The following is a 15877-nucleotide window of genomic DNA, read 5'->3' as shown; positions in this document are numbered from 1 at the left end:
AGCATCTTCCCTCACTGAAACTGAGCATTGCTCAGAAATGGAACTCGGGCTCTTAGTGGCAGCAGATTGTTCATCTCACTGTAGCTTGGTAAAAGTCCCCATTTTAAACTTCACCCCATAATTGCTGGACCAGAATCTCCTAGGCTGTGGCCCAGACCTAGACAATTGCTCTAGGCAATTGGGCAGCTAGGGCTAACAAACAGTAGGACCCTATGGGAAGAAACTTGGGCCTGCTGCCTGCCATGATGTACCTGTGTGTCCCAACTGCCTCTTGCGTGTCCATTCAATGTGCTGTCCTTCTTGCCTACTCCATGCCAGGCATACTGCACATCCTCCGACCTGGTACCTGTTGCACTGGCTCAGTTCCCCTTCCTCTGGTATTGTGTCCCCTGGGTGCCTTATAAACTGTCGGCTGTGTGATGGGAATAGGGGGTGCAGAGATCTTTTGGTGTTGAGGTGGGGGCTGATTCAGAGCCTCTCTGCCATTGTGAACCAGAGCACCAAACAAGGAGGGGCCTTCGAGTTATGGAGGGGTTCACGGGCTGGCCCACCAAGGACGAAGCCAGGCCAGTGAGGAAGCTGTCCTTCCAGCCCAGCAAGGGAGGCAGGGCTCAGCTGGGTGGTGCTCTAGGGTTGCTGAAGAGAAGTCACGCAAAAGATGTGGAGGAAGCTGTTGTGCCATGGATGAGACGCCAGATTCAGGGATTGTGGGCAGCACAGGACTCCAGGTATCTGGGGGTGGAGAATGGTGGGGACGTGGGCAGGCACATGGTGATGGCTTGGGCCATAACGCCTATTGGATGTTGACTTGAGTTGTTGGGAAAGCAGCAGGAAATATCAGTCTGGGGCACGGCTGAAAGACAACTGACAGGCAATTTTAGACTAAACACATCTCAGGCAGGGCCTTGAGGTGGTCAGGGTGGTCATGTTTTCTGAATGAAATGGCATTTGCTGTGTTGACTATAAGGTAATAATCCCTCATGTTTGCAAGGGGTTCTGTTGCTTGCAATGTGGTTTCCCCTTTGTTATCTACAACTCTGGGTCTTACTATCCCTGTTTTGCAGCTGAGGAAACCGAGGCTCAGTGAAGGTTTTCTGTCCCCTTCCCATCCCAGACTGGATAGTTGTTCTCTTCGCTGTGTGCCCATGCTGAGGTGGAGTCCTGAAATCGCACTTACAGTGTTGGGTAGAAACTTTGTGGGTATGTGTGTTCTCCTGGTCCCACTTTATTCATCTTTATATCCTCGCCGTCTGACTCATGGTCAGTGCTTAATAAGTCTTGGTTGGAAGAAGTTAGCTCTCTAGTGCCTTTCTTGTGACAGCCCAAAGAGGAGGTGGTGCTTTCGCAGGAGCACAGTTACTAGGTTATTTACCCCTCTGAGTACCATGGGTTCACCAAGGTGGGGGCTTGTCTTGGTCTGGGACATGGGTTGAGGGGACTGCTGTGGCTCTGGGCCTCTTAACCAGACGAGGAATTGTCTAGTCCACACTCTGAAATTTTATCATTGGTGGTGTTGGCATTTGGTTTAATTTGAGGGAGTCAGGAGGGATCTTAATATGTGGTGCTTTCCCCTATTGACACCCCTTTATGCTTTGTCAATCAACAGGAGCTTGAAGAAATCCGCAAATGTGGAATGAAAAACTTCCGTAACATCCAGGTTGATGAAGCTAATTTATTGACTTGGCAAGGGCTTATTGTTCCTGTGAGTATTGAACACTTCACTTCTTATCAGATTAATCTCAAGGTGATATGTGTGCTGTTGGGCTTCTCTCTACTCCCAAGGAGACTTTTAGTATAGGCAACCAACATTTGCACAGAGGCGGGCTGTCACTCTAGGGTAATAAGGTAGGGACCATAAGCTCCGGTTCCTGAGGAGAATCCCAACTCTGTGCTGGTTTTGTAACATTCTGGGGGGTCCAGAGCATTTCAGGTCTGTTGTCGTTGACCAGTGAAAGGAGTGGCGTGTGTGTGCGCTCCTGTCTTCCCTGGCTTTTCCTGGCCTGGCCCCATTTGTCTGGATGGGGCCACCTTCTCTGACCTCTCTTGGGAGTTGGCTGGTGTTCCTATCTAGATCTTCTCTTTGCTTTCCTGACTGTGCTTGCTTCTGTGTCTCTAACCCTCTGGACACCTGTGTTCCAAGTTTTATTCCTGGTACCCTTCAGTATGTGCCTCCCATTTGTCTCAAATTCCTTTGCTTCATGCCCCACCTGTTCCCCTCACCCATTATCTTTTCTGAAGCTTGTGCCTCCAGTGTCTTCTCCCTACGGCTCTAAGTCCCTGTTTCACTGACTTCTGCCTTCACACAGGCTCCGGCCTCCTCCAAAGAGAACTCTCCTGTGACCTTACTGCCTTCTTGACTTACTCTCTGCTCTTTCTCCATCCTTTCATCTCCTCACCTCTCAAGAGACTTGTTCTGTACTTCCAGTTTGTGATCCCAGTTTCTCCCATCCCCCAAAACTGCTTCACACCAAACACACAGGCTCCCCTAAGTCCTTGCACCTCTGGCTCAGCAGCTCTGGAACCGTGCACCCCACTTACCTCATGAACCTTTGGAGCCCCCTCTTTGTCCCAGCCCCCTGATCTGTAACCGGTGTGCCATTTGCTCCTGTCCTACTGCTTCTTAACTCTTAGACATGGGTACAATTAAGTCTCTCACCTTTCTCTCATTCCATTTTGTTTCTTGGGATCGCTGCTTCTTCCAGAATCATTGGTGACTAGGTTTTTACTATTTGTGAAGGAATCCCATCTTTGCTTCTGTTCCTGCCTTCCCCCCCAGAGCCATACCATCTGTGTACGAGGTGGCCCAACTTGACATTCTGCCTTCTAAACTCCTGTTTCACAACTGGGACCTTCTGTGTGTTCCCTTTCCTTCCTGTTCTAAAGTCCCTGGATCTTGAATGGCAAATGTTGGGTTTGTAGTTTATTCTCATAATCATTTGGGTAACAAAGGAAAGATATGCTTTATAGTCTTCCAGTACATGATCAAAAATTTTAAGTCTCGGAGCACTCGCTCTGGTTTTGAAGATGAAGTCTTGTAGATTTCTCCAGGCTCGGAGGTGGTGAGGCTGAGAGCACAGGGTAGTGGAGAAGCCCCTGAGTTGGGGGGGTTGGGGGTCAGCCCTTCCCCACCATAGGTGCCTTTTAGGTGCTGAATGGAAGGATGGCCAGGATCATCTGACCACCTGGCCCTTTTTCTTTTTCTTCTTTTTTTAAAAAAATACTTATTTTAGAGAGACGGAAAGGAGAAAGAGGGAAACATCCATGTGAGAGAGAAACATCGATCAGTTTCCTCTCTCATGTACCCCAATGGGAATAAACCTGAAACCCAGTCATGTGCCCTGATGGGGAATTGAACTGTCAGTGTTTCACTCTGTGGGACAACACCCAACCAACCAGGCCATGCCTGCCGGGGCCCACCTATCCCTTTTTCTTTCTTTTAAAAAAGTTTGTTTTTTTTTTTTTCCCAGTACAAAGCCTATTTTCTCCCCTCCCTCCCTCCTTTCCTCCCTCCCTCCCTTGTTTCCTTCCTTGCTTCCTTCCTTCCTTCCAATTGTTATTGTATTTTTTTCCATTATACCCTGCTCCCACCAGCAATCACCGCACTCATTCATGTGTCCTTTTTCCTTTGGCCCTTTCCTAACTGAGATTTTGTATCCTACTGATACAAGAAGTAAACACGTAGTCTGGATCATTTGAAAACTGATAAGAATGAATGGGATGGCGTGAAGTAGTCAGGCTTCCCTGTGTGAGCTTGGTGGCATGAAAGACTGCAGACTGGCTCCGAGAGTAGATGGCTGTCAGGCAGGCTCTAATCTGAGTGTACACCAAGGACTCTCTCTGGTGGCATGTTGGCAGAGCCTGTAGAATGGGCTATAGTCTCATTAAGCCCAAGGCGGTGACTGGTTGGTAGAATCCCAGCGTGCTTGAGCCAAGACTCTTGAGAGCGTCCAGGCCCAAGCCTCACCTTCCATTTGGGGATACTGTGTCCATGGCCAGGGCTGCCCTCACCCCTGCTCACGGTGCCTCTTTCCATTCCTCTCTCACTTCTTCCTGTAATCACTGCCCGGGGCCCCAGGGTTGGTGTGAGGAGAGTTTTTATGAAGCAGTTAGCAACTGATTCTTCCAGAGTCTCCACTAGTACCTCACACCTGGGCCTCAGGTCTTCCTGCACAGTAAGGGCTAGGTCAGTATGGGGAATCTTCTACCTGAACTCACCTGGGGTCTACTGTGCTGGGGTGAAAGCAGGACCAGGCTGATGAAGTCATGGCACCCTAGAAGTGTACCTTTACAGCAAGGGCTGGTCCTCGGGGGGCTGCCTAGCAAATACCCTAGCTGTGGTTCAGAGAGAGGGCAGACTGACCCCCAGGCAGGGAAGATGGGAGGTGAGGCTGAGAGGCACTCTTTAGAGATGCCTCATCTTTACCATGGCAGTTTAGGTGTTTAACCTTTAAACACGTGTTTTTTTAATATAATTTTTCATTTGAAATTCAGATGTCATGTCTAAGGAAGAAAATAATCCCATAATCACTTCATGAAGAAATCACTCAAGCAGAAACTGTACCCTTTAAACAATAACTTCCTGTTCTACTGCTCCCATACCCTAGTAACCCCATATCTACTGTTTCTATGAATTTGCCTATTATAGATTTTCTATTAAAATTAGTCATATAATATATGTCCTTTTTTTATCTGGCTTATTTCACTTAGCATAATTTCTTCAAAGGTCATCAATGTTGTGCCTTGTATCAAACATTTTTATGGGTGAATAATATTCCATTATGTGTATATAGCATATTTTGTTTATCCATTCATCTGTCGATGGAAACTAGGGCTGTTTCTACCTTTTGACTATTGTGAATAATGCTGTTATGAACATTGACGTGTAAGGATCAGCTTAAGTTCCTGTTTTCAATTCTTTTGGGTATATATGTAAGAGTAGAATTGCTGGATCATATGGTAATTCTATGTTCAACAATGATAAGGAACCACCTAACTGATTTTCACAGTAGCTGCACCATTTTACATTCCCACCAGCAGTGTACAAGGGTTCCAATTTTTCCACATCCTCACCAATGCTTATTTTCTCTTTTAAAAAAGTTTTAGCTATTCTAATAGATGTGAACTGGTATATTATGGTGTTTTTTCCTCCAGTATTATTTATTTTATTGTATTCCATTACCATGTATCCCCCTTATACCTCCTACCACATACCCCCTGCCAATCACTACACTATTATCCATGTCCATGAGTCCTTTTTCCTTTTTGCTCAATCCCTCTCTCCCCAAACCCCACCCAGCCCCACACTCAGAGCTGTTATATTATGGCGGTATTGATTTGATTTGATATTGACTAAGGATGTTGAACATCTTTTCATGTGTCTTTGGAGAAATGTCTATTCAAGTACTTTGCCCTTTCTGTTTTCTTTAGAGAGAGAGAGAGAGAGAGAGAGAGAGAGAGAGAGAGAGTGTGTGTGTGTGTGTGTGTGTGTGTGTAGAGTAGCTTTAGGTTCACGGCAACATTGAGAGGAAGGTACAGAGATTTTCCATATACCCTCTCCCTCCATACATGCGTAGTCTTTGTCAACATTCCCTGGAAAAAGGTACATTTGTTATAATTGGATGTACATTAATGCATCATAGTCATGTAAAGTACGTAGTTTTTATATCAGGGTTCACTCTCGGTATTGTACATTCTATGAGTTTAGACAAATGTATAATGGCATATATCCACTATTCTAGTATCATACACAGTATTTTCATTGCCCTAAATTCTCTCTGTTCTACCTATTCATTCCTCTCTACCCTTCTTCCTCCCCAACTCCCATCACTCTTTGGCAACTTCTGATCTTTTTACTGTTTTCATAGTTTTGCCAATTCCAAAATGTCTTGTAGTTAAAATTGTACAGTATGTAGCCTTTTTCACCTTGGCTTCTTTCATTTAGTAATAAGCATTTAAGATTCCTCCATGTTTTTTCATGGCTTGATAGCTTTTTTCTTTCTTTTTTTCCCTTAATCACTGAATAGTATTCATTGTTTGAATGTACTACAGTTTATTTACCATTCGCCTACTGAGGGACATTTTGGTTGCTTTCAGGTTTTGGCAATATGAATAAAGCTGATGTAAGCATGCAGAACTTATTGATTAGAGAGAAAGAGAAGGCGGGGAGAGAGAGAGAGAGAAACATCGATTTGTTTGTTGTTCCTCTTATTGATGCATTCATTGGTTAGCTCTTGTATGTTCCCTGACCTGGGATCGAACCCACAACCCTGGCATATGGAAATGGTGCTTTAACCAACTCAGCTACCTGGCTAGGGCTGCTATAAACATTTTCAGTTAGGTCGTTTGTCTGTCTGTTTTTGAGTTGTAGTTCTTTATTCTAGATATTAAACCCTTATCGGGTATGATTTGCAAATATTTTCTCCCATTCTGTGGGTTGTATTTTCACTCTCTTGATTATATACTGTGATGAAAAGTTTTAAATATTGTGAAATCCATTTTGTCTATTTTTTTCTTTTGTTGCCTATACTTTCAGTGCCATATTAAGAAAACATTGCCAAATCTAAGGTTATGCAGGTTTTCCCCCCATGTTTTAAGAATTGTTATAGTTTTAGCTCTTAAACTTGGGTCTTTGATCCATTTTATTTATTTATTTTTATTAATTTTTTTGTTTTAGTCCTTACCTAAGGACTTTTATTTTTCATTGCATTTTAGTGAGAGAGGAAGGGCAGGGGAGAGTGAGAGGGAGAGAGAGATGCAAGAGAGGAGCGTTGATTGGTTGCCTCTGGTACATGCCCAGGAGAAGGGATCGTAAGTGCCTGGATTTGGGATCATGCATGAATGGGCTGGGAATTGCAGATGCCCGCACCAGGACCGGGTATCAAACCCACAATCTAGGCATGTGCACTGACTGAGAACCAAACCCACAATCTTCTGGTTACAGGACAACGCTCCAACCAGCTGGGCTACACTGGCCAGGGCTTTGACCCATTTCAGTTATTTTTTTTAATTTTTTTTTTTAATATGTTGTGGAGGTGATATACTAAGGGTACGGCTTTATTTTCCTGCATGTGGATGTCCAGTTTCCCTAGCACTATTTGTTGAAGAGGCTGCCTTTTTTGATTGAATGATCTTGGTATCCTAGTCAAAAGTCAGTTGAGCATATGTGTAAGGATTTATTTCTGAACTCTCTACTCTGTTAATCTATATGTGTATCCTTAGGCCAGTACTACACTGTTATTTATACATATGTAAAATTTAATTTCTTTTTTTTTTTTTTTTAAGATTTTATTTATTTATCCTTAGAGGGCAAGGGAAGGAGAAAGAGAGGGAGAGAAACATTGATCAGTTGCCTCTCGCATGTCCCCAAATGGGGACCTGGCCTACAACCCAGGCATGTGCCCTGACAGGAACCAAACCTGTGACCTTTTGGTTCTCAGGCAGGCACTCAGTCCACTGAGCGACCCCAGCCAGGGCTCTGTTGTCTTTCTGAGCTCTCTTCCATTTATCTCCTCTGTAATTGTTGTTATTTACTTCTTTCTTTTAGCTTTGGGTTAAATTTGCTCTTTTCTCATTCCTAAGGTATGTGGTTAGGTTATTCTTTGAGACCCATCTTTTTTATTATAGGTGTTTACAGCTTTCAATTTCCCTCTGAGCACTACTTTCAGCCCATCCTTTAAGTTTTGATATCACATGTTTTAACTTGCATTTATTTTGAGGTATTTTCTAATTTCCCTTGTGATTTTTTCATTGGTCCATTGGTTGTTTAAGAATATGTTTAATTTACACATATTTGTGTGTTTTCCAGGTTTCCTTCTGTTACTCATTTCAAGTTGTGTTTCATAGTGGTCAGAAAAGATACTGTCTATTTTAGCCTTTTAAAATTTATTAAGACTTGTTTGTGGCTTAACATGTGGTCTCTTATGGAGAATATTTCATATGCATTTGAGAAGAATGGATATTCTGCTATTGTTGAGTGGAATGTTCTGTATATGTTTATTAGGTGTAATTGATAGTTCAAGTACTCCATTTCCTTGCTGATTTTGTATATCTGTTATTGAAAATGAGGTATTGAAATCTCCACCTTTTATTTTAGAACTGTTTTAGAACTTATATTTCTCCTGTAAATTCTGTTGATTTCTGCTCTATATATTTTGGTTCATATATTTGTTAATTGTGTGTAATTGCTGTATTTTTTTGATGGATTGAACCTTTTATGAATATATAATGGATTTTCTCACAAGCTTTTTGACTTAAAATCTGTTTTATCTGATAATATAGCCATTGCAGCTGTCTTTTTGGTTACTTCTTGCATGAAATATCTTTTTCTGTACTTTACTTCCAGTCTCTATGTCTTTATCAGTAAAGTGAGTTTCTTACAAACAGCATATAAATGAATTGTGTTTTCTTTTATTTCAAATTTATTTATTGATTTAATTTTTAAAATACTTATTTATTATTAGAAGGGAAGGAAGGAGGAGAGAGCAACATTGATGTGTGAGAAATTCATCAACTGGTTGCCTCTTGCACACCCCCAGCTGGGGACCTGGCTCGCAATCCAGGCATATGCCCTGTCTGGGAATCAAACTGGTGACCTTTTGGTTCACAGGCTGCACCCAGTCCACTGAGCCACACCAGCCAGGGCTATTTATTGATTTTAGAGAGAGAAACATTGATTTGTTGTTCCACTTATTTATGCATTCATTGGTTGATTCTTGTATGTGCCCTGACCAGGAATTGAACCTGCAACCTTAGTGTATCAGGATGACACTCTAACCAACTGAGCTACCCAGCTAGGGCCATAGATTGTGTTTTCTTGCCATCTTGGTAATCTCTTCCTTTTAAGTGGAGGCTTTATTCCACTCACATTTTGAGTAATTAAGACAGATAAGAAAGGATTTTCTTCTGTTAATTTAACTACTTGTTTTCTGGGTGTCTTAAATACTTTTTATTCCTAATTTTTCCATTATTACCCTGTTATGGTATTTAGCTGGTTCTTTTTTTTTAATGTATTATTTCAATTCCCTTTTTCTCTATACTTTTTTTAAAAACAGATTTTATTTATTAACTTTTAGAGAGAGGGGAAGGGAAGGAGAAAGAGGGAGAGAAACATCAGTGCATGGTTGTCTGTCATGCACTCCCTACTGGGGACCTGGCCTGCAACCCAGGCATGTGCTCTAACTGGGAATCGAACTGGTGACCCTTTGGTTTGCAGGCTGGTACTCAGTCCTCTGAGCTATACCAGCCAGGGCCGTTTATCTGTATACTTAATAGTTATTTTTTTAAAGGTATTTTTGGGGGTTATAATCGACATCTTAATCTTTAACTGCCTAGTTTGAATAATGCCAACTTAATTTCAGTATTATACGACCACTCTGCTCCCATACACCTCCATTACCCACTCCCCCCTTTATGTTGTTACTGTCATAAAGAGGCCTTACAAACCCAAAGTACAATAACTTGAGTGTCGTTGGTAGGGTAGTAATATGGGTATAAAAATTCATAGTTTTAATTTGAACATTTCACCAAAAGTGTCATATGGTGTGCTTGAGTGTGATATTGTTATGTTACAGAATTACATGCTTACGATTTTGTAATAAAAAGGGGGCATTATTTGTGCCAGGCCCTGTATATTCTCTTGTGTAGTTACTTTTAACATTGCTTTTCTCTTTCTTTCTTCATGTGGCTTCAGATTAGTGTCCAGGGTCCTTTCATTTAGCCTGAAGGACTCCCTTTTGTATTTTTTTTTTAAAGATTTTATTTATTAACTTTTAGAGAGAGGGGAAGGGAAGGAGAAAGAGAGGGAGAGAAACATCAATGTGTGGCTGTCTCTCTTGCACCCTCTACTGGGGACCTGGCTCGTAACCCAGGCATGTGCCCTGACTGGGAATCAAACCAGCGACTCTTTTTTTCACAGGCCAGTACTCAACCCACTGAACTACACCACCAAGGGCTCTTTCTGATCTTATGGAGACTCAGACCTATTCTCCTGCCTCAGTGAGTCTCCATTCCACCTCAGTAGGTTTCCTGTCCATTGGATTCACAAAATGACCTGGTTGTGGTGCAGGGGTGCTTCACCAGGGATCATGGTTCCCTGGTAATCCTTGGTCTTGCCACCATAGTGATCATGTTTATTCAGCTGCCAGACAACTTGAACCACTCTGCCTTGCTTCCTGGCATCCTTGCCTTCTAGGACCTCCATCCTGTCTCCATAGAACAGATGTTCCTTTTCACCAGAAATGGGTTCCAAAGTCAACAGGCACCACGTCTTTGGAGGGTTACTCCTCTTGTCTGGGTGCCTGGGCAGCTCATCCATAGCAGTAATTTGGGAGCAAAGTGAACATGAATGCCAAGGCCGACAGGGCAAAGAGAAACATGACAGGAGGCTGTGAAAAATTCCCTGGCCAGTGAAAGACCCAGAAACTTAGTACTAGTCAGCTTTTCACTTCCCCGCTCCCTGGACACTTTTGAATGCACTGATGTTCCTCAGGTTTCTCCCTGGCCTTCCTCCTTGGCTTTAGGCAATCCATTGTATGTCTCAACTGTTATCTTTGGCTCCATGCAGCTGTGGGTTTTCATTACCATACAGTCTTTTTTTTCAGCAGTGCCTGTGCTTTTCCAGCCTGCCTGCGTTCTGAGTTAGGCAAAACTGGTGAGCACCTTCTGTTAATTCTTCAGATAACCCCCACATAGGTTAGAACAGACACCATAATTTGCAAATAAGGTCTGCTCTGCTCCCTCTGAAAGTAAGGACCAGGGTCCCACACTGGGAACAGATGCTGCCATCTTCAAGATGTCTGCTGCCAGACAGGAAAGGCGGTGGGGTAATGGTGAGAAAAAGTGCCAAAGATTTTCTGCTGGTTTTTAGTTGCCTTTCACTTGATTCCATATTTGGTTGCTATAAACTTTTGACTGTTTTCCAGAGTTCTGATAAAGTTTGGCAGTTTCTGCAATACTTTTAAAAATGTTTCTGTGGAGGAGTGGGAGTTTGGAGATGCCTGCTTTGCCATTTTTGATGTCACCCCCTAAATCTTTCTCTTTTAATCAGGAATGAGTGGATTTAATTAAAGGGCATATTACAGTCATTTCCTGCATGTCGACATTTTGGCCAGAGAGTCCACTTATATGATGGTGGTCTCTAAGATTATAATGGATCTGAAAAATGTTTATAGCCTAGTGACATCAATCTGAGAATCTTCCTGGTATACAGAGTATGTGAGGAGCCCCTATCAGCAAATGGCCACTAACATATTATTCATAAAGTTTGGGCCTTCTGTTAACCATGGGGAGTACATCTCAGCAGACAAATTTCTTTTGGGGGGGTCACAGGTTTTTTAAGTGGCCTATTTGCTAAATCTTTTTCTGGATTAACTCCTCCTCCATCAAGTAGACTGTAGGCATACCTTGTTTCATTGCCCTGTGCTCTATTGCACTTTACAAATGTGCGTTTCTTACATATTGAAGGCAAGTCCCTCCACCAAAAAAAAAGAAAAAGAAAAAAAGATTACTCACTATATCGCAATATTTGCTTTACTGCAGTAGTCTGGAACCAAACCCGTAACACCTCTGAGATATCCCTCTATTTTTAAAATAGTCCATTGTATTATATTTAGTAGTGTTAAAACAACATTTAACTGAGTAAATTTGAAGATCTGATTGTCTTTATTAAGCAATTCATGAATCGGTAGCATCCAATCTAGTAACTAGAAGAGGAGCTCTGAGGACTTCTTCTAAATGGAAAGTCTTTATAGAAAGAAGGGTGGGGTAAGGGAGCTATTAACAAAAGAAAAGAAAGGATTATTTTCTAGTCTGAAACATCTTTTGACGGGAATGGAATGGCAAGGGCTTCACCACGCAGATTGCCTCTTCTTTCTTTTGCGGAAGGGTTGGGGAGGGTGTGAGGATGGAGAGGGCCCGCGTGACAGATTGCCTTTTGATACTTTACCAGAAAATTTCAGGTTGGTAGATTAAGAGTACATTTCTTACCCTGGCTGGTGTGGCTCAGTGGATTGAGTGCCGGCCTGCAAACCAAAAGGTCACTGGTTTGATTCCCAGTCAGGGCACATACCTGGATTATAGGCCAGGTCCTCATTTGGGGGCATGGAGCAATCGTTGCCATTTCTCTCACACATCAGTGTTTCTGTCCCTCTCTTTATCCTTCCTTTCCCTCGTTTTAAAAGTAAATCTAAAATACAATCTTTGGAGGGGGGGGGAAAGAGTGCATTTCTAGAAGACATTAAATCTGCAGTTACATCAGGTATTAAATCTTGGTTTGGTATCATGGGCTTTTAGCATGAGTGATGCCCTTCTGGCCTATTTTTTTTGTTTTGTTTTGTTTTTTTAAGATTTTATTTTTTAGAGAGGGGGAGGAAGAGGGAGAGAGAAACATCAGTGTATAAGAGAAACATGGATCAGTTGCCTTTTGCACGCCTCCAAGTGGGGACCTGTGTGCCTATTGTTTTAATGTTAATCTGTATTCATATGTGAAATTGGATCGTGTTTTCTGTGTTAATGGATTTTGGTAGGTGGTCATATTGGCTGCATGTATCATGAAGTAGAAATTTCATTTTCTTTCTGTGTTCTGATTTGCTGATTTTTGCTTTCATGTTAATTTCTGCCGTTATGTTACTCTGTCTTCTATCGTCCTTGGAGTTTGATGTCTTCTGCTTTCCTTGGTGTTTCTTTGTTCTTTTCTAACTTCATGATTTGAATGCTTAGTTCTTAAAGGGGAAAATACCTCTTAGCTTGAGTTCCTTTCTTGCCTGGGCTGCTCCTGTCCTATGTTAGTGTCATCCTGACCTTGTGCAGCAGCTGCTGCTGGTTTTACCTTTTTTTGAGAAGGTAAGACATGCACAGATGAGAGCATCCCAACAATGACAGTGCGTCTTCTTTCAACTGCCTGTGCCTCAGTTCCTCATTTGTAAAATGGAACTAATAAGTGCCTGCCTCTTGCAGTGGTCAGGAGGACTAAATGAGGTGATAATGCTTCTGGGCCTAGCACAGAGCAAATGCACTGTCAAGGTAACACCCTAGTCAGCCTGCCCCTGAATTTCTTTGTCTTTGGGCTTCAGAACACAGACTTGTGAGTTATCTTTGTATCCCAGGCCTTGCATATTAGAAGCTGCCTCAATAATTGTTTTTAAAATCAGCCAGAGTTTCTCCGGAAAGGCCTTCTGCTTCCTTGGTGTTCACCTCACCAGCCTGTTGGGAATGAAGTCGAGTCTCTCTGATGTTACATAGCTTCTCTGGCATCTATCCCGGCTCATAGCGCTCCCTTCAGTGCCCACACACCAGGTCCTGGTGAGCCCCTTTAGAATATTTTTGGGGGTGGCATTAGGTACACTAATACCATTGCATTTCAAAAATGGCAACTACCTTTGCCTCTGTGCAGATTTTTCCATCTCTAAGTTCTTGGCAGCATCTCACAGCCTCATCAGTAAGTCTCCCCGACCTGGGCTCTTTTGAGGAGCTTTGCTCTCTTGTTGCAGGGGCTGCAGGTCAGTGCTCTTTACCAGTTGACTCTTGAGTTGGCCTGAAGCTGGAGTACTTGAAGCTAACTTAATTGTTGAATTAAATACCTGTTTATTGTCAGAGAGAGATGGGCTTTCTCAGGGACCATCGTACCTTTTCCTTCTCATGAAGCCATGGGTACCCCTTCTTAGGAGCCTGTCCCCTTCTTTCTGAATCTTGTATGAAACTCTCCTTCCCATTCTCAAGTGAATCATGCCCTCTTCTCTACAGTCACCATTTGTACCTGTGAGGTCTCTTGACTGCAAGTAAGTAAACTCCCAACTCAGCTTGGCTCGAAAAGGGAAAGTTACTAGATTCTGCCTGTCTCTGGTCTCCTGTCCTCAGCTCCATTCTGTCAGGCTCTCTATCCAACCGTCAGATAGCTGCTGCAGTACAGGAGACTTGAGCAGGCCCAGGGTGTCCCCAGTAGGAATAGGACCTCCCCTTCTCTTCCCAGCATTATTGTCTCTCCTCTATTTGGGCACTTCTAGCAGCGTGACTTTGACTTTGCTAAAAGTGGTGTGGAATGTCTCTCACTGAGTTCTAGTTCTGACAGAGGCCTTTCTCTCTTTCCCTCCCACTACCTGTACCTAGCACTGTGATGCACAGTAGGTACCCCACAGTTTGTAAATCGAATTTGTAGTTCTTAGAGCAGTGTTTCTCAATGAGATTGCATTAAAACTGTATGGGGGTGGTTGTGAGAGAGAGACAGAGACAGAGACAGAGAGAGAGAGAGAGTGATTGAGATTTGTGTGGGATTGTCCCTGTTTCTTGTCCACTAGATGCCAGTAGCCGCCCTTGACATCGGGAGAACTTAAGGACACCCTCAGGCACTTCTAGACCTCTCCAGTAGGGACAACACTGTTCTCTGTTGAGGATCAGTGTTCCTGAGTTAATTTTAATTTTTTTTTTTCAGTTTCATTGAAATTCACAAACCATGCATTTCACCTATTTAAAAGTATACAGTTCAATGGCTTTTAGTATATTCACAGAATTGAGCAACTACCACCAAAATTTTAGAATATTTTTTAATATTCCCTAAAGAATCCACCCTCAGCCATCACCCTTAACCGCTCTTGTGTAGGCCACCACAAGTCTATTTTGTCTCTGTAGATTTAGCTATTTTGCGTATTTTGTATAAATAGAGTCATACAATATATGACCTTTTGTATCTGGCTTAACATAATATGTTCAGGGTTCACCCATGTTGTAGCATACATCAGTACTTTTATTTCTTTTTATTGCCAGGTAATATTCCGTTCTAATGATTATGTTATAGTTTTCTTATTCATTCATCAGTTTTTGGGTATTTCAATGAGTTCCACTTTTTGTCTACTGTAAATAATGCTGCTTTTAACATTTGTGTGCAGGTTTTCATTTCTTTTGGGTATTTACCTAGGAGTGGGATTGCTGGGTCATACGGTAACCTTATGTTTAAGCATTTGAGGAGTGCCAGACTATTTCCGCAGTGGCTATACCATTGACATTTCTACCAGCAGTGTGAGAGAGGTCCAGTTTGTCCACATCCTTCCTGACAGTTGATATAGTCAGTCTTTGTGATTGCAGCCATCCTAGTAGGTATAGAGCGGTTTGTCATTGTGGTTTTGATTTTCATTTCCTTGATAGCTAAGGTGATGAACATCTTTTCATGCACTTATTGGCCATTTGTCCATCTTTTTTCAGGTTTATTCAGAGAGAGAGAGAGAGAGAGATTGGGTGGGTAGGAAGAGAAACACTGACTGGCTGCCTTCTGCACATGCCCCAACAGGGGACCGAGCCCACAACCCGGGCATGTGCCCCGACCAGGAATCCAGCCAGCAACCTTTTGGTTATTGGATAATGCTTCAACCAACTGAGCCACTCTGGCCAAGACTGCGTATCTTTTTTGGAGAAATGTCCATTCAAGTACTCTGCCCATTTTTTAATTGGCTTATTTTTAAAAATATTAAGTTGTAATTAGCTTTGATTTTTATGCATTCATTTGTTGATTATTGCACATGCCCTGACTGGGTTTTGAACCCCAAACCTTAGCATATCAGGTTGATGCTCTAACCAACTGAGCTACCTGGCCAGGGCTATATAACTAGCTTTGATTCTTCAAAACAGTAAGACCAGTTTTTATTGCCTAATGAAAAGTAGTTTTATTTCCATGTGAATGTCCTGGAATTGAGTCCCTAACTCCTAGATTGGTGATGTGGTTCTCATACCTCCCACTTTATTAGTGGCTGTAAGCTATCACTGATGACTGGGATGCAGAGATGTGGAAATATTTTCTCTTACTATATAACAACTTCCAGTCTAGTTCTAGGTTCTGGGGTCATTGTGTTCCAGGTATATTAAGCCATTGTTTTGAGTGCTGACATTCTTGGTC

At 42.5% G+C, this 15877-nt stretch overlaps 1 protein-coding gene across 1 annotated transcript in view; it reads left to right on the top strand.

Annotated features, from left to right (window-relative positions):
* The window catches only part of UBE2L3 (ubiquitin conjugating enzyme E2 L3), a 48066-nt gene that overhangs the window by 14586 nt on the left and 17603 nt on the right, over nt 1-15877 (top strand). Inside the window, exon 2 of the mRNA XM_054592796.1 lies at nt 1607-1702. Coding sequence (XP_054448771.1) covers nt 1607-1702 — 96 coding nt within the window. The remainder of the gene's footprint in view (nt 1-1606; nt 1703-15877) is intronic.

This window comes from Pteronotus mesoamericanus, unplaced genomic scaffold, assembly GCF_021234165.1.
Source record: "Pteronotus mesoamericanus isolate MK-2021 breed Mesoamerican mustached bat unplaced genomic scaffold, CSHL_Meso_final scaffold_371, whole genome shotgun sequence".
NCBI classification, from domain to species: Eukaryota; Metazoa; Chordata; class Mammalia; order Chiroptera; family Mormoopidae; genus Pteronotus; species Pteronotus mesoamericanus.
This window is presented reverse-complemented; position numbering and strand designations above follow the sequence as displayed.